Source organism: Miniopterus schreibersii (assembly GCF_964146895.1).
Source record: "Miniopterus schreibersii genome assembly, contig: HAP1_SCAFFOLD_101, whole genome shotgun sequence".
NCBI classification, from domain to species: Eukaryota; Metazoa; Chordata; class Mammalia; order Chiroptera; family Miniopteridae; genus Miniopterus; species Miniopterus schreibersii.
In genome coordinates this window covers 232,536-255,000 of record NW_027669799.1, presented here as the reverse complement: position 1 = coordinate 255,000, position 22,465 = coordinate 232,536, and the positions used below count along the sequence as shown (strand labels likewise).

The window sequence follows — 22,465 nt, the reverse complement described above, 5'->3', positions numbered from 1 at the left end:
GCTCTCTCTTTTCTCCTTCTGACAGCCCTACAATGTGGATATTGCTATGCTTTGTGTTGTCCCAGAAGTCTGTTAAACTAGCCTCATTAAAAAAATTGTTTTTAATTATTTATTTATTATTATTTTTTTAAAATTTATTTTGCTGCTCTAATTGGGCGTTTCCTGCTACCTTGTTTTCTAAATTAATGATTCTATTTCCTTTTTCATCTAATTTTCTGTTGATTCCTTCTAGTGTATTCTTCATTTCTGACTGCTTCTTTTATATGATGTCTTTGTCCTTTTTTATACTTGCTCTCTCTCTCTCTTTTTAAACATGTCTCTATTTCAGAAAGAGGAAGAGAGAGAGAAAGAGAGAGAAACATCAATGATGAGAGAATCATTGATCTGCTGCCTCCTGCATGATCCCCACTGAGGATCGAGCTTGCAAGCTGGGAATGTGCCTGACTGGGAACTTAACCACAATCTCCTGAACCATAGGTCGATGCTCAACCTCTGAACCACACTGGCCAGGCTATACTTGCTATTTCTTTATTGAAGTTCTCACTATGTTCCTTGAGTATCTTTGTAACCATGTTCTTGAACTCTGTATCTGGTGCATATCTTGCCTCCGTTTCATTTAGTTCTTTTTTGGTGGATTTTTCTTGTTCTTTCATTTGGGGCATGTTTCTTGGTTTCTCCATTTTGGCTGCCTCTCCAAATTTGTTTCTGTGTAGTGGGTAAATCTGCTATGGCCCCCAGTCTTGGTATAATAACCTTATGTATTAGGTGTCTTGTGAGGCTCAGTGGCACAATCTTTCTGATCACCTGAGCTAGGTGCTCCAGGAAAGTCACTTGTGTGTGTTATGTGAGCCCTCCTTTGGTAGAGCCTTGATTGTTAATGGCCGATTCATGGATGGGGTTGATCCTCAGGCTGGTTGACCACGGTATGTACTGTGTTGCAGTGTGAAAGCTGATGCCATGTTGAGTAATTCACGCCAGCATGGTCTGGTGCCTGCAGAAATCTTTGGGTGTCGTTCTCATGGAGCTAATTGGATCATGCTCTGAAGACCCCCACCACGTGTATTGGTACTTGGCCCTCTTGGGAGGGACTCTGGTGCAAGTCAGGTTCTGCCAGTGATTTCCCTTGGGCTACCTGTGTGGAGTTACAAAGCAATCAGCATTTGTGACTGCCTCGGCTGTGCCTGGGTGTGCCTAGGAGGGGCCAAGCTGCACACCAAGGCCTCCTTCCACCAGTACCAAGCCCGTGGGCCAGGTGGGCAAAAAGCCCAAGTCACCCTGAGATCCACCTCTGCCTACCAGCTTTCTGTTGGGGTCAGTCACTGAAAGAGCTCCTGTTGGTATGTGAGTTGCATGAGGTAAGTGAGTCATCAGGTAAGTGAGAGTGGTGTTCACCAGACTGATACAGATTCAAAGTCAGCTTCATTACTGGGTGTGAGGCTATTCAGCAAAAGTTCCAGGATACACCAATGCCAGCTACCACCCACGGGGTATCCGTGGACCTTTGTGATTGGGTTGGGTGGGGCCTCAGGGAATCATTAGAGTAAAAGCCAGCAGAATTCATCAGGCCCCAGAAGGCCAAGATTTGGCTGTGTGAATGGAGGGCTCTTCATTGGAATGGTGGCCTTAGTTAGACCTGCAAGGGATTTTAAAAAATGGCCCCCACCCCAAAGCCACACAACTTAGTCTCTGACACCCCTTCAGTCCATCAGACCACCTCAAGAGGCCTCCATGAAGTCTACACAGTAGGCGCAGTCAGCTGACTCCTTTGAAGTGTGTTGCTCCGTAGGGTAGAGAACAGGGAGTCAGGACAGTGGGGCTAGTAGATTCCCCAGGTTCATGCTGTAATGAAGGGAGTGCTTAACCCAGGAATGATGGCATCTGTGGGCATTGTGGGAGAGAGGCTCAGTCAGCACAGGAAAGGGACGGAGAGGTCATACCTTCAGCTCTCTTCCCAGAGACATTCAAAGCAGTTTCTCCTTGCATGATTCCATTCCACTCTGAGACACCCTTTCTTCATAGTCCCAGAGTGAGTGTTTGGAATAAGACTTGTGTGCTGGCCCTTTAAGAGGGCTCCTGTCTTTCCAGCAGACTCCCATTTTTTCCTGGAGAACAGAATCCTTGCTGCCTTTCAGAGCCAGATATTATGTGGGCTCTTCTTCCCACCTCTGGTGCCCAAGGCTGGGGACCCGGGTGTGCGTTGAGACCCCATGCTCCTCAGGGGGGAACTTTGCAGCTGAGATACCCCTCAGCATTCTCAACCACCACAAGTGGGTGCGGGGCCTGCCCTTTTTGAATCTCTGCCCTTGCTACCAGTCTAGCTGAGGGTTCTTCTGTAGTTCTTGGTTACCAGAGTAATGTTCAGCTAGTCTTCAGTTGCTTATTCAGGTTGCTAGTTATGTACCTTAGTAGTAATTCCAGTTTGGTACAGAAAGGAGGTGAGTGTAACTCTCAGCTCCTTTGGCTCCATCTTAGATCAGCTCTAATAAAATTCTGAAATGCGGTGTAGGGGCTCACTATTGAGGATATGGTTAGGTGAAATGTGGTGCAGGGGCTCACTGGTGAGGTTATGGGGGGGTGAAATATTTTAAGTGAGGAAGCCTTTAAGCATTAAAATTCGCTACTAAGTTATGTTTGATAGATTTAACATCTAATGAATTGTGACAAAATTAAGTTTGAGGGTTCATGTTTTTCTTTTAATTTAGACCAAGGCCAGTAATTGTTTTACCTCACAGTTATAATCTAGTGATTTGGGAGTAGCTAACTATAGATTAAGAATTCTAAAAGTTAAATTTTAATTATATTCTAATTTTCCTTTGTCCATACTTGATTACTTAAGGGTGAAGTTATTTCAAAAATGTGTGCTCCTACAGCAAAGACAGCAGAAAACCAAAGCAAGCAAATTCACCTTCCAACTTTGCATCTGGAAAAAATGTCTCAAGACTCAGAAATAAATAGGGCATGTGACAGAGAGTATACATTTGCATATTCAGGACATCCTTCTGTGCAAAAGGATGAGGAAATGTGTGTTAAACATGGGAAATTCAAACAGAGGAAGAATTTACAACTTACCAGTGATGAGTTAAAGCAGAAGCGTCATGAATTTTGTGAAAAAGACACTAGTGAGTGTCCTGAGGAAGGGCCCCTCCATAACTCTAAAAAAGGAGGAAGTGTAAAACAAATGCCTTCTAATCTGACAAATAAAGTACTTGATTGTGGGGGAAAAGATGCATTTGGAATGCCTCTCTCTGAAGTATTCCAGACATTTCCTGGGGGAGAACCCACCCTCAAAAATGTGTTTCCATCTCATTCACGCCTTGGGCCCCCAGAGGACTCTTCCTGGTCATCTTCTTCTGAGCTTTGTTTAAGCAAAAAGGAGTTACACTCTGAAAATGATCACAAACCTGACACTGAACATGTTTTAAACAAAAATGAAGAGCGTTTTTGTAGTGATACAGAAAATATCAAAGTAAGGAACCCAGTAGTTACATCCAAAGTGAAAGAAGACCAAGAGTTTGATATGCAGATGACAAAAAATATGAACCCAAATACCACTAATAGGAAATTAGGCGTCAGACATACACCTCAGTCTAGTGGTCTAAAAAGTCATCTTGATTTGCAGATTGCCAGCCACAGTGAAAAAAAACACATGATTCAAATAAAAAAGCACAATACTTATGCTGCTACAAATACTTATAAGGAAACAAAGCCAAATCAAGACTTCTTGCAGAAGCCATTATATGCAGATCATTGCAGTGCTAGTAACTATAAAAGCATGGAATCTGAAATAGAATGGAGTTCCTCTGACCCCTATAGTGTCGGAACACCTACAGGATGTGTAAATGAAGCATTACAGCAAGATGTACAAAGGCTTAACATGGACACATCGAAAGCAGAGCTCCTGGCTTTAAGAAACAGAGGTAGAAGTTCACCTGATAACTTATTGGTAAGTATTTTATTCCTAGTAAAGTAGTTTAGTGTACTTCCCCCCATTTTACATTTATTACTACTTTAAACATCATGAACAAGAAATAAAAGTTATTGTAACAATAAAAAATTTCAGCCTTTTCTAAGAAGAGCTCTATAAATTTTATCCTATTCACCATTTGTACTTTGATAGATGAGGCTTCTTTAGTGTTTTTGTATTCACACTAGAGAAGAACTGTGGGCAGTGCCAGAGCACAAACTGTGGAGTCTGCACACCTGGGGAAGAACCTGAACTTGCTTATCTTTTTCACCTCTCCATTCTAGATTGTGATAACTTAATGAGTTCACTGATGGATGCAGAAGTGCTTAGGACAAAGCCTAGGTTATCAGTTATTAGTAGAGGGAGTTTTTATAGCTGACTTTGAAAGTACTAGAAAAGTAGAATATCTATGGGATATTTTGGGGGGAAAAAAGAATTTTAGGAAATTTAGTCTATCTTAATATGTGCAGGATGAACACTCTTACTGTGGAGTAGCCATATGTTTAGACTGTAAACTCAAATTTTAAGTGTAGAGTTATTAATCTTTTATATAATACATTCTCATTCTGTGGTGACTCAGACAAAGCCCTTTCCAATTCTGAGAGTCTTAAAAATTCTCTTGTGATTTCTTTTTCACTTTAAAAAATTCATCATCTTATTAAATTTTTGAACTTTGGAGTATTTATGCTTGTCTCAAGTTTGAGGTTGGATCCAACTCTATTTTTTTTCCAGAGGGATAGTCACTTATTTCAGGCTTATTTTATATAAACATATAGGTTATTCTTTAATTTCAGAGGCTATCATGATATGTCATTTCAATGAGTGTTAGCTACAAGTCTCCTTTGTTTTACTTAGGTTTCTGATAGGTATGAAAGAGAAGAAAGCCTGTTGCCTGAAAGTCACAAGTTGCAGGATGAAATTGCTGCTCTAAGAATGGAAATAGATGCAGTAAAAAATCAGAACCGGGAAATGGAAAAGAAATGTTTGAAGGACATTGCAATTGCCAAAGAAAAGAATGACCATCTTCAGAAGACAATAAAACTGAATGAGGAAACATTAACAAAAACAATATTTCAATATAATGGACAGCTTGAGGCTCTGACAGCTCAGAATGCAATGCTCAACTCTGAACTGGAGAATGAAAAACAAAACAGAGAAAGACTGGAAGCAGAAGTTGAATCATACCGACCTAGACTGGCTACTGCTCTACAGGATCGTGAACAATGTCAGACATCAAAGAAAGACCTACAACTTGCTTTCCAGAGAATAAGAGATGAATGGTTTTGTTTCCAGGACAAAATGAATTTTGACATGTCTGACCTTAAGAAAAGCAATGAGATTCTTTCTCAACAACTTTCTAAAGCTGAAAGTAAGTTCAGTAGCCTAGAAATTGAGCTTCATCACACAAGAGATGCTCTCAGAGAAAGGACCTTGATTTTAGAAGGCGCAGAAAGAGACCTAAGAAAAATAAAGGGCCAAAAGACGGAAATTGAACACATGTATCAAAGCGAACAATGTAAAGTGAATAAATACATTGCAGAGCAGGAATCCTTAAGGGAGAAGTTATGTCAACTACAAAGTGAAAATATGTTGCTTCGACAGCAGCTGGATGATGCTCACAGCAAAATTGACAGTGAAGAAAAGACAGTTGTTAATATCCTAGATCAGCTTCAGGAGATGAGAAAAATATTTCATGCTGAACAGGACCGAAAGAAGGAGTTAACCAATGAATGGCATCATTTAAAAGAAAGAATATTTAAGTTTGAAAATGATAAAGCAGAAAAAGATGTAAGTATCCAGACAGATAAATAGTTTTCCAATTTCCTAAAAAAAAATTCAGAGTAATATTTGATGATGGTTAAATGTGAATCTAGTTGAATATTAAAAATATATAGATTATAAATGTGTTTGCTCCATCAGCTTAAAAGACATTGTATCCAGCAACTGAGCATTAGGTCTGAGAGGTGCTTTGTTTTGAGTAAAGACTTTCTGTTGCCTATGAAATTTTAAGAGGTTAAGCCATAGATTGTTAATAGATATAGACTGATATTAAAATTTAGTCTTATACTGATACAATAATAATTTTAATCTTTCTGTCACCACATCTTAATTCCTTTAGGAAGCAGATAAATGGAAATGTTCATACCTAAAATGAGTATTTTGAAATTAAGATTCAATTAAGTGGATTATCTTGACACTATTTCAGATTTTCCAGATGAACTGAAGTGAAGATGCTGTATATCTCATAGTACCTTTTCTTCAGTGGCTTCTTGTACATTTTAGTTGGTATAATGTTATTTTGAATTTGAATTAAATTTGGAAATATTTCAGTCTCAAGTAATATATTCATGAGACCCCTCAGCTCTTTTAAAGGCATCTACTTTTCATTAAATCGTAATTTGGGACAAATGTGATGAGTTTTAGCAAATTTATACTTTCCACTACTATTTATAATTTTCTTTGAATATTTTTACAAGTGATTGGATCGTGTTTCTCATGGCAAGGCCTAATTACTATCGTTTGGAGATGTTTGTCCAATACAGAGAGAATTGTAACTCTCTGTGATTTCTTAATTTGACATTGGATCTCCATTTCAGACTAGTGACAGGTGGCAGGATTTATGTGTAGCAGGGAGAGAGGGCAAGGCCGGGTTACCCTCGAAGGCCATTGGAATGACTTCACTTTCTATTATGATAGGAATCTATTGGAAGAATTTGAGCAAGGGATTGAATGTATGAGGAGCTCTGAAGTTCATTGAAGCCTCTGGTTAAAAAAATAAAATAAAAAGAGAAAAATGTTCCACAATGTTGAACTTACTACCACTTGATCCACCTACATACCCATTTCTCTTTGGGACGTCAGTAGATTGTAAAGCTTTGAGATTCATGAAGAGGGTCAGGGCTTGAGAGAGGGGCTGAATCAGCTGTCTAAGTAACCTAATACTGATTAGGCAGGAGGATTGCATTTCTGTGTCTTTAACCTGATTAAGCAAACAGGAATCTGTCCATTATGAGGAAAAGAAGGCGAATTGATGTATGTGGTGATATTTCCCAGTTACATATTATGTTAATAATATGTGACTCTAAGTACATCCAGCGTGGGCAGAAGTAGGTTTACAGTTGTTCCTATGGAGAGTAATGCAGTAATTAGTAAATAACAATACAAAAGTAAACTGTGTTTCATGTACTCACAGCTGTAACCTTTAGCCCTATCCTGTATGTGAAGTTATAATTATTAACATAATTTAATTAAAATGTGATTTCTAAAACCAGTAACGGAAATATCTTACTAGGCAATTGTGAGACAACTTCAACAAGACCTGGCTGATACCAAAAATAAACTATCCACGTTAGAGGCTTTGCAGAAGGTTGAATCACCCTCTCGTATGAATTTAGAAGACGAGAAAAAGAAGTTAAAGCAAGAATTAGATGAAAGCAGAAGTCAAGTATGTACGAAATTTAACATGTCATCAGTTCATCTACAGCTGGTTAAACAATATAAAGTGTTTTAGGGTACTACTTTTCATGGTTAGCTTTCTTTTCTATTTTTATTGTAATTAATTTATTATAATTTTATTATCTTTATAGTGCACTTATTTCTTAAACCCTGGCTTTTATCCTGCCATTTGTATTTTATGGTTTTTCTTATAATATTTAGCCTTAGGAAAGTTGAGAATTATGCAGTGTTCTTCATAAAAGTCAAGAGGCTTTTTTTTTTCTTTTTTTTAACTAAAAAATATTTTTAGTGATATCTCCATTATCATGATGAGGCAGCCAGATAAAATCAAAGGATAATGCTTAATGGAATGTTCCAGAAAATTGTTTTAGTTCTTACCTTCATTTTGGTGAATAGATATAGAATCTGTATTTATTTTACAGATTTTGAAATAACTTGTACGGGACGGTCATTATACAAACTGGTTGAAGTAGGCATATCCTTCACTTCCTCTCAGAATATTATGAAAGCATGGAAATCGTCAGACAATTAAGAAAATTAAATCTAGATCAACCATTGGATTTTTTTTGACAAAAGCTGTATTGATATAATTTACATATCATATAATTTGCCCATTTAAATGGTACAAATCAATACTTTTAAACATATTCAGAGAGTTGTGCATCTATCATCTCAATCAATTATAGAATATTTTTATCACTCCAAAAACAAACTCCACATCTCTTAGCTGTCTACCAGCTTCTCATCTCACCCTGCACCAGGCTACCACCAGGCTACTTTTTCTCTGTTGACTTGTCTATTCTGGATATTTCATGTATATGCAAGCACACAAGTTGCAGTCCTTTGTGATGGGCTTCTTTCACTTAATGTAATGTTTTAAAGGTTCACCCACATTATAGCACATATCAATATTTTATTTCTTTTTATTGCTGAACAATACTTCATTGTGTAGCTCAACCATTTATCCATTCATCAGTTGATGGCACTTTGTGTTGTTTTCACTTTTTGGCTGTTAATAATTCTACTGTGAAGATTAGTGTACAAGTCATTGTGTGAACATGTTTTTATTTCCTTGCCATTGGACTTTATCCTCTGAGATAACTGGGCTGATGTCAGCATCTTTCTGCTGTTACTCATGCTGTCCATTCTGACTTTTCAGTTTCTGTTCCTCTTGCTTATTCCTACATCTATCTGGACCTGGCTCCCAATCTCTCCTTGTCCATGAAGTGATCTCTGACTGTTCGAACTCTCACTGACCTCATCCTTTTAAGCACTTGTCATCTCTTCTGTACAAGAGAATTTAGGCCTTAATTTTACATTGTTTTAATTTTTCTCATAAGAGATAATCTTGTCTTTCTAAGTATAAATTTGTCCGTGACATATATTATATGATATAAGTATATGATATTATATGATATAGTCATATAAGTTGGAAATATTTGAGCTTAACTATTGTTAGAATAAAATTAAATACTTTATATCACTGATGGACTTGGGATTGAAACCCAGATATTTGATCAACACAGTGTTGAGGTGAAGAGTCTGAATTGGCAAGAAGATAGCTCTAGCTTTCTCAGGCCTTCAAAGAATATAGTTGAGTATGTATGTGAAAGGCACGTCAGAAGTCTTCCCTAGGTCCGGTCTCTATGGAATAGGAAATTATTATTATTTTTTAAAGGCAAATAATTGATAATCTGATGCTCATGAAAAACACTTGCATTATGAGAAAAAGCAAGACAGAGAATGCTGGTTAACGAAAGTGCCCCCAAGATCAGAACAGAACACTAGCACACTCAAAGTAACACCAATAAGAATCAACATAAAATGTACAAGATTAGCTATCTACATAGGTGACCTATCACATCATGGTTTATGAGTGTGTGGTTGAGGGTATTGTCTATGAGGAGCTAGAAGGGAGGAAGAGAAGTACAGATGAACTCAGCAAAGGGGTCAGGGCTGGAAATGTTGAGGGAATCTGGTCTGAAGTGTTGAGATTTAAGGAACTCTGAATTTTAGGAAAGGAATAGACTGATCTCTATCTATAAGTCTGTCTCTGTTTTGCTTGGTAGTTCAGTTCATTAAATTCCAGCTATGAGTGAAATCATATGGTACTTGTCTACTGATGGTGTTGGTGGTATTGGAGGGGGGTGTAGGGATGGAGCGGAAAAGAAAAAAGCTAGAGAAAACTCATGGACAGGGACAACAGGGTGGCAATTGCAGGGCTGTGAGGGGATTGGGGGAGGTGGAAGGGGGCATAGATGGGATACGTGGTGATGGAAAGAAAAAAAAGAAGTGAGGTAGAAAAAACAAAAAGTAATAAAAAAGAAAAGTGTGAAGCTGGGTGATGAACCTCTGGAGGGTAAATATAATATTCTATCTTCTTTTGTTTGTGTTAGAAATTTTCTATAAAAAAAGGTTAAATAAAAACAGATTGTCTTAGGTGAGCACTGTCTATCCGCTGCTTGACTGAGCTCCCCCAGTTCCTCCTTCAGAGCCCTCCTCTTGTGCATGTGTCTGCGATTCGAGCCTATCAGCTTTGAGCCTGTCAGCTTTCTGTCTCTTAGGAATTCCTCATAATTTCTGTTGTATTGATTATATACTGATTTTCATGTGCTAAGTATACAGTCTCTAGCCCATATCTTTAGTTTAATGTGTTGCTATAAACAAAGACCATTGAATTATAAAACCAGGTATTGAGTTTCTTAAACTTGTTACATCTCCCCTCAACTTCAGTGTAGCTCTAGCTCATGGCATTCAACAGGGTGAAGACAAATAAACATGCTACCACTTTGTTCCAAACAAACAAAAAATAAATAAAGAGTAAAACTAAACTAAAAAGGAATAGAAAGAGTCGAGGACTGTCCATCATGTAGAAATGAATTGGGGTTGGAGGCCCAGAGGGTGGGGTGTGGTCCTTGTTCCCAGTAGCTGTGGGAAGTAAAGCAGCACAGGGCCTAAAGGAGCCTCAGGAAGTGCTTGGGGCAGTTACAGGGCTGGAGTGGATTCTCCTATAAAAGGAGAGGCGTGGTGAGAGCAGGAGCCTGGGGGTGAGCCTGTGTTAAAGATGCTAGCGTTGAGTGGAAGTGGGGAGCAGGATGATGGGAAAAGCTACAAGGATCAAGTAAAAGCTATGATTTTATTCAATATAGAGAAGACAAACTTTGTTTAAAGAGAAAAGTGTTTAACAGAGAAGGAGAGATTGAAACTTACGGCAGAAGCTTACAGAGAACGAGAGCATCTCATCCTAAAATCAGATTTGCATGGGAAGTTTTCAAAGATTATCCTTGTAAGATTCGATTTAATAAAACCTGGAATATGTTGAATTATTAATGGAATGTTTCTAGGACAGTTTTAGAAACTAAAATGTCAATATAGCCATTCTCTTAAAGTTTTGGTTTTTTTTAAAGACTTGGTATTTTATATGTCAAAACCTCTGTTTTAGCAAATTTTCGCAATTTAAATTCCAGACAAAAAATGGTGAAACTTTAAAGTCAATTTAAGCTGCTGTAAGAGGTTATTAGTTTTCAAATCTGTCCTTATGAGCACCAGGTTTATAAACTAGATTTTATAAACCTGTCTACTACGTTTTATAAACCTGTTTACACATATTATTCATGAACTCATGAGAAATCATATTTTTAAGAAAGAAGAGTGAATGTTTAGATTTTTAAAAATAATTCACTTTAAAAGTGTTTTTCACAGATTCAGCATGAAAAGAAACAGATAAGGGAATGGGCTGAGTTAAAATTCTTCCTGCAGTCTTGCCTGCATGAAGGATTAAAGAAGATGGGTGAACTGGAGAAAGAGTTCACTAGGTAAGGTTTTAATATTTCAGACCATTTCCACCTTCAGTTAAGATTTAACTGCCACTTACTTTATTAAAACCAAAATTGAAATTCATTTCCTATGTGTAACTTTCATAATTAAACAAATTTTCCTATTTAAAAATTTACTTCAGAAACTCACAGCACAATCTGAAACTGCTTTGAGGGCCGAAATACTACTTTTTTTTTTCTTTAAATACATGTTTATTGATTTCAGAGAGAGGAAGGGAGGGGGAGAGAGAGAGACAGAAACGTCTATGATGAGAGAGTCATTGGTCCGCTGCCTCCTGCACGCCCCTGACTGGGGATCGAGCCCGCAGTCTGGGCATGTGCCCTGACTGGGAATCGAACCCTGATCTCCTGGATCCTAGGTCGATGCTCAACCGCTGAGCCACGCCTGGCCAGGCTCTACTTACTCTTTAGTGGTTCCTAAAACAATAATGAGGATGCATTTTGCATATCCTGTCAACTGCACTTTTCATGTCTACCTTGAATTTTTACTTCTGCAAGATGTCTTTGCTCTCTGGTGACCTTTCCTAATTTCAGTCGTGAGTGTGCTTCCCTTCAGCATTCAAATAGTTTAATATCTAAAAGCCTCCCTGTGTCATTGTTTAACAACATCAAAAATTCTCTTGATTTGGCTTATGTTTCTTTCTCCTTTTTTAGTTATAAAATATATCACACATACAAAACTGTCTGTATGACTTAAAGAAGTTGTATAATCGTGTTTTTACCACTAGTGAAAAATAATGGGATTTTCCCCAATGTCTGGGAATCCCCACATGGCTTCCTGTCTGTTTATTTGCCGAGCACTTAAGTTTGTTCTCTGATCCTCACCAGTGTTTTCCCCTCATTTCACTGTCTTTCTCTACATTGCTTTGTATCCCTTTCATTTTGTTAACGTTGTGCGAGCAAAGATATCTTCTTAAACTGCCTCGAAGAGACTGCTACACATGCTCTCTCTGACTTCCCTTCTTCTAAAGCCCTGCCCCTTTCTAATTCTGCCTTCAAGTCAGACTTCAAAGATGTTTCTCTCCTGCTTCTCTTTCTATTTCGAATGAGCTCCTTGATGTTTTTGTTGGGACCTTTCTTCTTGTAGACTGTCGTCAGGAGGTACCAAAAGGTATTTTTGTGTCTCTTCAAAACATTCACTTGTAATTATGCTTTTCTTCTTCACTTTGGATACTGATCTCTGGTTTATAGTTGATATTTAATAATAGGTTCATGTTTTATATTGACATACTAACATGAATATTAATAATAACTTAATTATAAGAACTCTGCATAGTTTCAATATTAACTCTGTATCACATATGCCATAAATTTTTTTCACCTTATATTTATAATTTAGATAGTATGCTTTCAAACAGTATTAGATTGGTACAAATGAGAGGATCATAATTTATAGATTTATTTATTTTTTATGATAGAACATAGTATCTGTTCAAATAATTATCAAATATTTACTCTTAAAGAATTGAACTTACTCATTTTGTACATTTCTGCAGATTTAAGGAACTCTTAAACATTACACAAAGGAAGTTAAATGAACATGAAAATGAGGATCTTAGTTTTCCTGAAGATTTAAAACCAAGTCTAATTGAAATGGAAATTCAGACTAATATGTTAAAAGAGAAGGTAATTGTAAATTAGTTTTCGGACCCCAAAATCACCCACTTTGGGGAAATACATATCATTCAATTCTTTGAGCAGTGAAATACAGATTTTTCTATTAATTGTATAGACTTGGTATCAGTGAACAAGACAGCCTTTTTTCTTTGTCACTTTTCTATAAAAAGGGCATACTGTTAATTCTTCTGTGCCTTGAACCCTGGCAAGAAGCATACCATTACTGGACCCCAGGCACCAGCACGAAATTAAAATCTTTTTTGGCAATGACTTTATTGAGATATAATGAACATACCATGCAGTTCACTCATTTAAAGTGTACAATTCAGTGGTTTTTCCTATATTCCAAGAGTTATACAGTCATCATCACAATCCATTTTAGAACATTTGCATCACCGTAAAAAGTAACCCTGTGCCCTTTAGCAACCACCCTGTGCCCGTTTCCACTTCCGCACCCTTCCTAGCCCTAGGAACCACTACTGTCCGCTCAGTCTCTCCAGTTTTGTCTATTCTGCACATTTCATATCAGTGGAATCACACAATATGTGGTCCTCTGTGACTGCCCTTTATATTTAGCATGATGTTTTCAAGGAACATCTATTTTGTGACATGTATCACCAGTACTGCGTTTCTGTTTATTGCTGAATAACATTTCATTGCATGGAGCAACTACATTTTTTTATCTGTTCATCATTTGATGGCCCTTTAGGGTTGTTTCCACTTTTTGGTTTTGTTAATAATGCTGCTATGAGCATTCATATCCAAGTTTTCATTCTTTTGGGAATATATTTATAAATGGGACTGCTGGATCATATATTTAACTTTTGAGAAACTGCCAGACTTTTTTCCAAAGTGCTTACACCATTTTGCATTTTCATTCACAATGTATGAGGGTTCCTGTTTCTCTGCATTCTTGCCAACATTTGCCATTGGCTGTCTTTTGACTGTCGCCATCCTGGTGGGTGTGAAGTGGCATCTTATTGTGGTTTTGATTTGCGATTTTCTAATGACTAGTGATGTCCACCGTCTTTTCACATGCTGACTATCCATCTGTGTATCTTCTTGGAAAACCTGCCTCTTCAATCCCTTCACCCATTTTCAATTGGATTGTGTTTTTATTATTGAATTGTAAGAGTTCTGTATATATCCTAGATACAAACCCCTTATTAGATAAAGGATTTTCAAATATTTCTTCCATTCAGTAGCTCCCCTTTTCACTTTCTTGATGGTGCCTTTTAAAGCACAGAAGTTTTTGATTTTGACCAAGTCCAGTTAGTCTAATTTTGTCTTTTGGTTTCATATCTAAAAAAAATACCCAAATCCTGTCATGAAGACATACACCTATGTTTTCTTCTAAGAGTTTTATAGTTTTAGCTTTTACATTTTGAGTTAATTTTTATGTATGGTAGGAGGTACAGATCTAATTTTACTCTTTTGCATGTGGAAATCCAGTTGTCCCAGCACAATTTGTTAAAAAAGACTATTCATGTCTGATTTAACTGTTTGGCTCCCTCGTCAAAAAGCACTTGGCCATAATGTGCGGGTTAATTTTTGGATTCTCCCTTCTAATTCATTGATTGATAAGTCTGTCCTTCTGCTAGCCCAAATCAAATTTTATGAGTGCTCTTTCCCAGTCATCTTGCATATTACCAGGTGTTTTATGTAATAATAAAAAGTCAGTGTAGTGGAATGTTTTTAACTCTCCTTTCGTGGAGATATTTTGCTTCCTGATAAAGCCCGTGGCCAGCTTGTGTTTGCTGACTCTGACAGGAGGGGAAAGTAGGCTCACAAAGATAACACCCATTCCTTTTACTCTCCAACCTTTAGTCTCTAACCCAGCGCCTCCCGCTTCGCTTCATTTCCATTAAACCCTGTAACAGATCTGCTGCCTTGGCATCTACTTCATGTGATTAACTCATAATTCATAGACTCACCGGCAGGTTTCACTGCCCAGGGAGGAGAAGGGTCACACCTGGCTTGTCCCCTCTCCTCTTTGGAAATGTCTCAATTTGAAATCTCAAAAATGTAAAGCCTATTTGTTTTCATGGAGAAACATTGTGGTGTGACATGAAGATGAGTCGGTCTTACCTTCCCTTTCAAACAAGCTTGAGGTAAGGTAGAAGGAAATTGTATGTAAATGGTGCTGAAGGACACTGCATTGGTTTTACTACTGAGATTTAAAGCGATTTCATAATGTTCTCTATTTCCTCACTGAGGAGAGGAAGACTTGTCCTAACCATGCACTGCTTCTCCAGGGCCCTTGGCTCTTCTCCCTGAGCCCTTTTCATAAGAGGTGACCTGTGCTTACAGCTCTTTTCTCAGCCCGCCTCCTCCCTGTAGAAGGTCTAAGGCCCACAAGCCTCTTTTTATTGTGCACTGTCTTGTTCTCCTTTAGTCCAAGTGAGCAAGCAGAGGTTTTGCTACTACAGTTCTCTTAGAAGCTTTGAGTTTCCTGTGAATTTTATTTGCATTCATACCATTAGAAAAGCCGCCCTCGCACACTGTTTTAAGGTAAGCTCTTCACCTTGGGCTTCCTGGAGGTGTTGTAGGACAGTGCCTTGAAAACTCTCACATTCTGGAAATCCTTAAAGGCATCTGAGGCACCACATAAGTCTTTCTGAGGTCTTAAGGGTTTTATAAGTCTTGGCTTCATCCTTAGACCATGCTTTCCTGGAACACCCTGGATTTGATGTTACCCAGAAGCCATGTGTGTATTTTAGCATTATTTGACCATTGGACATGTGGGAGAAGCTCTAAATGGGAAATGGATATTGGAACCCGGTAAGTTCTGGTTCTCTGCCATTTAATAGTCTTCCTTTAGCTCATCTTTCTAGTGCATTTCACTTTCAGGGCTTCCTAGGGAGAATCCCGTCATCCTTGTTTCAGTGTCATTTTGCTCACTTGCCCAGAAGCGCTTGCTGTCAGCCGCCTCAGGGCTATGAGGCCTCCACTCACTATTTCTTGGAGGCCCTTTTGGTTTTCATTGTCACACCTCTATACATTATCTCTGGATCCACCTACCTCCTGTTCAAAGGCACTCCCCCACATGTGTGTGTGAGCACTCCATTTTTAATATCAGTATCTGTGCCAGTTATTTATTGGTGCTTAATAAACCACCCCTAAAGCCTGTGTCTTAAAACAGCATTTACTTTGTTGGCAAATCTGCAGTGAGGCCGGCTCATTTCTTTTCCACTTGCCATCAGCTGGGGTGACTTGAAGCTGGGAACTAGACTCATGTAAAGGCTATTCATTCACCTGTTTGTCAGTGGCAGGCTTTTGGCTGGGACATTAGCTGGGGCAGACTCAGCTGCCACCAAGACGAGGACTGACTACGCGGCCTGGGCTGCTTCATCCTTCACAACAGGGTGGCCGGGTCTCAGGGTGAACTTCCCGAGAGAGTGAGATGGGAGCTGTGTCACCAGACACAGAAGTCACACAGCAGGTCCACCACATTCTATTCACTAGAAACCAGTGACTAAGGCCAGCACTGCTTCATGGAGAAGTGCAAAGGAGTTGTAGACATGTTTCAGTAACTGCCTCACTCGCCTTGTCTTAGCAAACAATCATCATCTCTAAGGAGGTTCTTCCTCCCACGCCCTTATCACTGACATTCCAGCAGGTTTGTTGTTGATGGTGCTGTTCTTTTTGTTTAGTATGGTCCCTTATTTTGTGGGAAGTAACAAAGAAGTTCAATATTTCACTATTGATTTAAGCCCTACTTTTTTAGGGCTCATCTCGCTTAAACTTTTACAGTGAGAGATGTGATTTCTCCGCAACCCATGGGATCATTTTTTCTTGGAATGCAATTCAAATGAGCATCAACCATTTGTAGTTCAATACAAGACTTATGGCGTTAGAATCCATAGTTAGAAGATTCATTAATTAGAGTCTCATTTTGAAAGTCTTATTTTGGGATGCATTTGTTGACTCAGTCCTAAATACCTCAAAATGATATCCCTGCACTTCTTCAAAAATTATGAAGAGTTAAGATGGGGGAAGAGGTAAGAGGCTTTCTCCTAAGAGGTGCCATAGAGTCATTTTGTGGAGGAAAGACATGAAACAGTCAGAGAAAAAAAGAGTATAAAATCAACTGCAGACTCTGTGTGGCAAATATGATGACAGCAAATATATGTTTGTGACTCCTGGTTGTTTTAACTTTGGTCTTGATTCTGAGTAATCCAAGGTTCCACATTCTAAGACTGTACTACAGTACGGATAACATTTTACTGCAACTGAATTCATTTCAAAATGTCACAATTAACTGGTGTTGAATTAAGACTATTCTCAGTCCACAGCTTCATAACCAAACTATATTATTTCATTCACGCAGACTGATGATTTCATAGCAATAGAGGAACCTGCATCTTCAGCATGTGCACATCTGGATGAAGAAAATACACGTCAACAGACATTATCATCAGTGAAAGCAATTCAAAAGAAATGTGAAAAACTAGAGGATAAAAAACAGAAGTGGAAACAAAAAGCAAAAATGCTCAGAAAAAAAATGGAACTGAAGATGTCAGAAACAGAACAGCATGAACAGACGATTGGGGAGAAAACAGTAGAGCATTTAAATGAAAAATTAAAACAAGCCCATCTGTTGTTACAGGTTAATTTCTTGATCTTTAATGTGCTTTATTTCATTTCACTGCAAATTTTACTTTGGACATAGACATTGTATGTGTTTTCTCCACTTCCCTTAATAGCAATTTGTTCTGTAGATTTCAGGAAGGAAGGTGGCATATTTCTCATTTCAGTATTTTAATTTCCATCATTATTATCACTAAATTGACCATTCAGAACGATTCTTACTAGAGGATCATTTTATTTTTAAGACCAATTGATGTAAAACAAGACTATAAGGAAGAAAAGTAAAAATGTTGATTTAAAAATTATACTATTATAAGTTCTATTGTTCGATTTTTAAAAATGTAAATTGATTCTATTATTTTTTGAGTTATCAGAATGCATGAGTACTAATAAAAGAAAGATTTTAGGCTAGGTGACATGAGGAAGTCAGAGAAAGACAAATGCCATATGACGCTACTAATAAGTGGAATCTAATGAACAAAATAAACTGACGAACAAAATAGAACCAGAGGCGTGGATACATGGACCAGACTGACAGATGTCAGAGGGGAGGGGGTTCGGAGGGCCTGGAGAAAGGAAGGTTAAGGGATTAGCTAAAGAACATCTATGCATAGACCATGGACACAGACAACACTGTGGTGATGGCCAAGGCGGGAGGGGGGTGGGGGCTGGTTAGAGGCGGCAAAGGGGCAGAAAACGGGGGACATCTACAATAGTGTTAACAATATAAAATTTAAATAATAAAGAAAGATTTAACTTTCTTTTTATAATTTAGATTTAATTTAGTTAACCTAATATTTCAAACCAGCTTACTTTCATGTTAAAAGCTGCTCTGTGAATTATTGACTCAAAATTAAAGGAAACAAATATAATTATTCAAATTATGCTTTTTTAAAAATGTATCTTTCTTATTTGCTTCAGATGCAATCATTACCTCAAGAAAATCTACAGCAGTTAAGAGAGAATACTAAAGCTTCATTAATAAGGGAGCTAGAACTCATAATGAAAGATCTGGAATCTGAACTTTCCAAATTCGAAAAATATGACCAACTTCACCAGAGAGAAAACCAATGTACAAAGTCACTGTCACGTCAACTACTCGAGTAAGTCAAAACACAAAATCAGAGAAAATAAATTTACCTCATAATTAGTTTCTAAAGCATAATTTTTATCAAGCCAGGTTCATGAGATTAGTAGGGATGGAAGCTAACTAAGTAGTATAAGTTTGGAAAATTATGTTAGTAAATGAACTTGTCTATCAAATGTTTGTCCAGGACAGTTTGCATATCTTCCCCATTTTATTTTTTCCCCCTTAATATTTTCCTAAGTTAACCTACATGATGTACTAGTCTTTAAGCTGTTTTTGAAGCTTTATAATTTAGACAGCGATATTTTTATAAAGTTGCATGTTGTAATTACCCTAAATAGAAATATTAATGAGTTTAACTACTTTTGGAAAATAACTTTAACTGAAAGGGTTAAGTGCTGGGCACATTCTGGCGCTGGGTAAATTTACTTTCTTCACTGTGACCTTTGTTATTATCACTAGAGGGCACCTGGAGACAAACTATCCTTTATAGTTTTTCTGCTCAAAGGCCTGCAGGGTAAATGGGGAAAGATGAGCAGGGGTGAAGGGCGGTATGATTGACACAGTTGCTAAAAAGAATGTGGTGGAGCCCCGAGGGGGGGCGGGGAGACAGAAAGGGCGGCTCCCAGCTCCGGTGCCTTGGGAACAGTGTTACAAGCTGATGGCCTCTGGAGCTGTTTTCGTTCATTTTGATCCCCAGCGAGGCTGTCTTGTTCCCATAGAGGTTGTTGCTCTAAATTATGCGTCCATGGGAAATGTTTAAAATCTCCAAGGTAATGAGTGTATTGTACAGGGGTGGTGAAAGCAAATGCTTGAACAGTGTCTTTGAGGGATTATTTAAGAAAACCTCTCAAGTGGTTCACTAGATATGCCCAAGGGCATCCTCCAGAATCTTGTAGGTACAGTCCTTCCAGGAGGCAGCAAGTGTCACCTGAGAAGCGCCCACATCACAGCCATTTCTCTCCCCTCCCTGCTTTGGATTACTTGTTAGTGAGGAACCCCCTCCCCTCTCCCTAGAAACATAGTGCTTCTCTAGAACAATTTAGAACCTATACTTGAATATAGAAGGCCTGCTCCAACACATTTTCATTGTTAAAAAGGGAAATTCTGTTTACTATTGTGGCTACTTAAAAAAATGCAGGTCACTTAGGGAAAAATAAAATACTAAGCATTTGTTGTTTACAATCTTCACAGGACTAAGGAGAGGATGGCAGAGGTCAAAAATGAACTTCTCAGACAGAAGCAACAGGAGAGATCTTTACACAGCACTCCTGGCACGATGCCAGTCCAGGAGACACTTTTTGTTCAGAATGCTAATAATAGTTTTGTACCCTCTAGAAATTCTACTACAAGATACAACTTGGGGACTCCTGCCTCAAGAACCCTTTTTATGAATTAAATACGCTTGTAATACTAAAAGGATTAATTTCTGTTTTTAAGTGAACATTTTTTGTCATCATCTTATGTGAGAGAATGTTCTTAATTGCTACTTTACTTACAGCATTTTTATAAAATGTCTTGCAGAGCAGTTGTACATTTTCTAAATAGTTAAATTAAGGAGATATATGAATTTTTAATTAATTTTTAAATTTATCTTCATCATTGAAAGTATTACAGATGTCCTTTCTGCCCCCCCCCCCCGCTGATCCCCTCCACCCAGCATCGGCCCCCTCTGGCCCACCCACCCCAGGCCTTCTCTACACTGTTGAGTGTGTCCATGGATTATGCATATATGCATATAAGTTCTTCAATTAATCTCTCCCTTCTCCCCACTACCCGACCCCCAACCTCCCTCTGATATTCATCAGTCTGTTCTATACTTCTATGTCTCTGGATCTATTTTGTTTATCAGTTTATTTTGTTCATTAGATTCCACATATGAGTGAGATCATGTGATACTTGTCTTCCTAGAAGTGGGATCACTGGGTCAAAAGGCAGTTCCATATTTAATTTTTTGAGGAAATTCCGTACTTTTTCTGTAGTGGCTGCTCCAGTCTACATTCTAGCAACAGTGTACTAAGATTCCCTATTCTCCACATCTTCACCGACACTTGTCATTTGATGATTTGTTGATGACAGCCATTCTGATCAGTGTGAGGCACTTTTAACTTATATATATATTTACTGACTTCAGGGAGAGGAAGAGTAGAAGGAGAGAGAGAGATAGAAACATCAATGATGAGAGAGTCACTGATCAGCTGCCTCCTGCATGCCCCCCACTGGCAATCAAGCCCACAACCTGGGCATGTGCCCTGACTGGGAATCGAACTGCGATCTCCTGGGTCATAGGTTGATGCGCAACCTCTGAGCTCCGCTGGCTCGATGTGAGGCATTTTTATACACCAATAATGAACTCTTAGAAAGGGAAATTTAAAAAGCAATTCCATTTACCATTGCAACAAAAATTTAAGATACTTCAGAGTAAACAACCTAGGAGGCAAAAGACCTGTACTCAGAAAAGTATAGGACGATAAAAAAAAAATAGAGGCCTGGCTGGACATGGCTCAGCACTTGAGCATTGACCTATGATCCAGGAGATCTCAGTTCGATTCCCAGTCAGGGCACACGCCTGGGTTGTGGGCTCAATCCCCAGTAGGGGGTGTGAGGGAGGCAGTTGATCAATGATAACTGTCTCATCATTGATGTTTCTATTTCTCCCTCTTCCTCTCCCTTCCTCTCTCTGAAATCAATAAAGATATATTTAAAATGAGAGAAAGAGATAAAGAAAAATATAAACAACTGGAAGAATATACTGTGTTCATGGGTTGGCAGAATTAACATCATTAAAATGTCCATACTACCCAAAGCAATCCATAAATTCAGTGCAATCCCTGTTAAAATACCAGTGGCATATTTCACAGATCTAGAACAAACTCTCCAAAAATTTATATGGAACCCAAAAGGACCCTAAATAGCCACGGCAAACTTGAGAAAGAGGAACAAAGTTGGAGGGATCACAATACTAGATACCAAGTTATACTACAAAGCCACTGTAATCAAAACAGCCTGGTTCTGGCACAAAAACGGGCATATAGATCAGTGGACCAGAACAGAGAATCCAGAAATGGACCCAAGCCTTTATGCTCAATTAATATTTGACAAAGGAGGCAAGAGCATACAATGGACAGTCTCTTTAATAAATGGTGCTGGGAAAATTGGACAGGGACAGGCAAAGAAAGAAGCTAGACCACCAACTCACACCATACACAAGAATAAACTCAAAATGGATAAAAGACTTAAGTTGTGAAACCATGAAAATCCTTAAAGAAAACGTAGGCAGCAAAATCTCAGACATCTCTCTCAGCAGTATGTTTGCCGATATATTTGAATTTTTAAAATGAGGGTCACTTATGTCTGTATATCTTGCCAGCACTTGAATGACTGGTGACTAAGATGGCAATGGTAGGGAGTCTTGAAATAGCAACTAGGCTTCATTGTGTATCATGGTTATTAATATATCCATTCTTCATCTCCTTTATGGAGTTCTTTAAGCTCCAGAATTTGTTTGGTTCTTTCCATAGTTCTCTTCTGTTTGGTAAAGTACTCCTTCTGTTCATTCATTTTATTTCTGAGCTCATTGAACTGCTTTTTGAGTTTTCTTTTGTCTTGTTGAGTTTCTTCATGACTGCTATTTTGATTTCTCTCTCATTTGTATCACAACCAGCCGTTATTTTGAGTTTCTTTCTGGAGAACTGTCATTTTCTTTCTTTGTTAGCGTTACCTTGGTGGTACATGCTGCTTAATGGGTTGTTTCTCTGCTGGTGCATTTGAAGTAGTGAACACTTTTCTTATTTAGGGACATTTGGTTTCCACAATTCAGCAGGTTGATAACTTGGGGTCTTTCTTTAGTTTTCCAGTAGGTGGTGGTGTAGCACAGGATTTGTTTTCTCTCACTGTGCTACTTAAGCTTGGGGA

General features: G+C 38.3%; 1 protein-coding gene across 1 annotated transcript; it reads left to right on the top strand.

Annotated features, from left to right (window-relative positions):
- Nucleotides 1-3,019: 3,019 nt before the first annotated feature.
- Nucleotides 3,020-18,570, top strand: LOC308552048 (ankyrin repeat domain-containing protein 26-like; the record flags this gene model as incomplete). Its single annotated transcript, XM_081163009.1, has 7 exons — nucleotides 3,020-3,943; nucleotides 4,820-5,752; nucleotides 7,257-7,409; nucleotides 11,123-11,235; nucleotides 12,753-12,882; nucleotides 17,204-17,482; nucleotides 18,385-18,570. The coding sequence occupies 7 exons, from the start codon at nucleotides 3,020-3,022 to the stop codon at nucleotides 18,568-18,570; spliced, it is 2,718 nt and encodes a 905-aa protein (XP_081019135.1).
- Nucleotides 18,571-22,465: the final 3,895 nt, after the last annotated feature.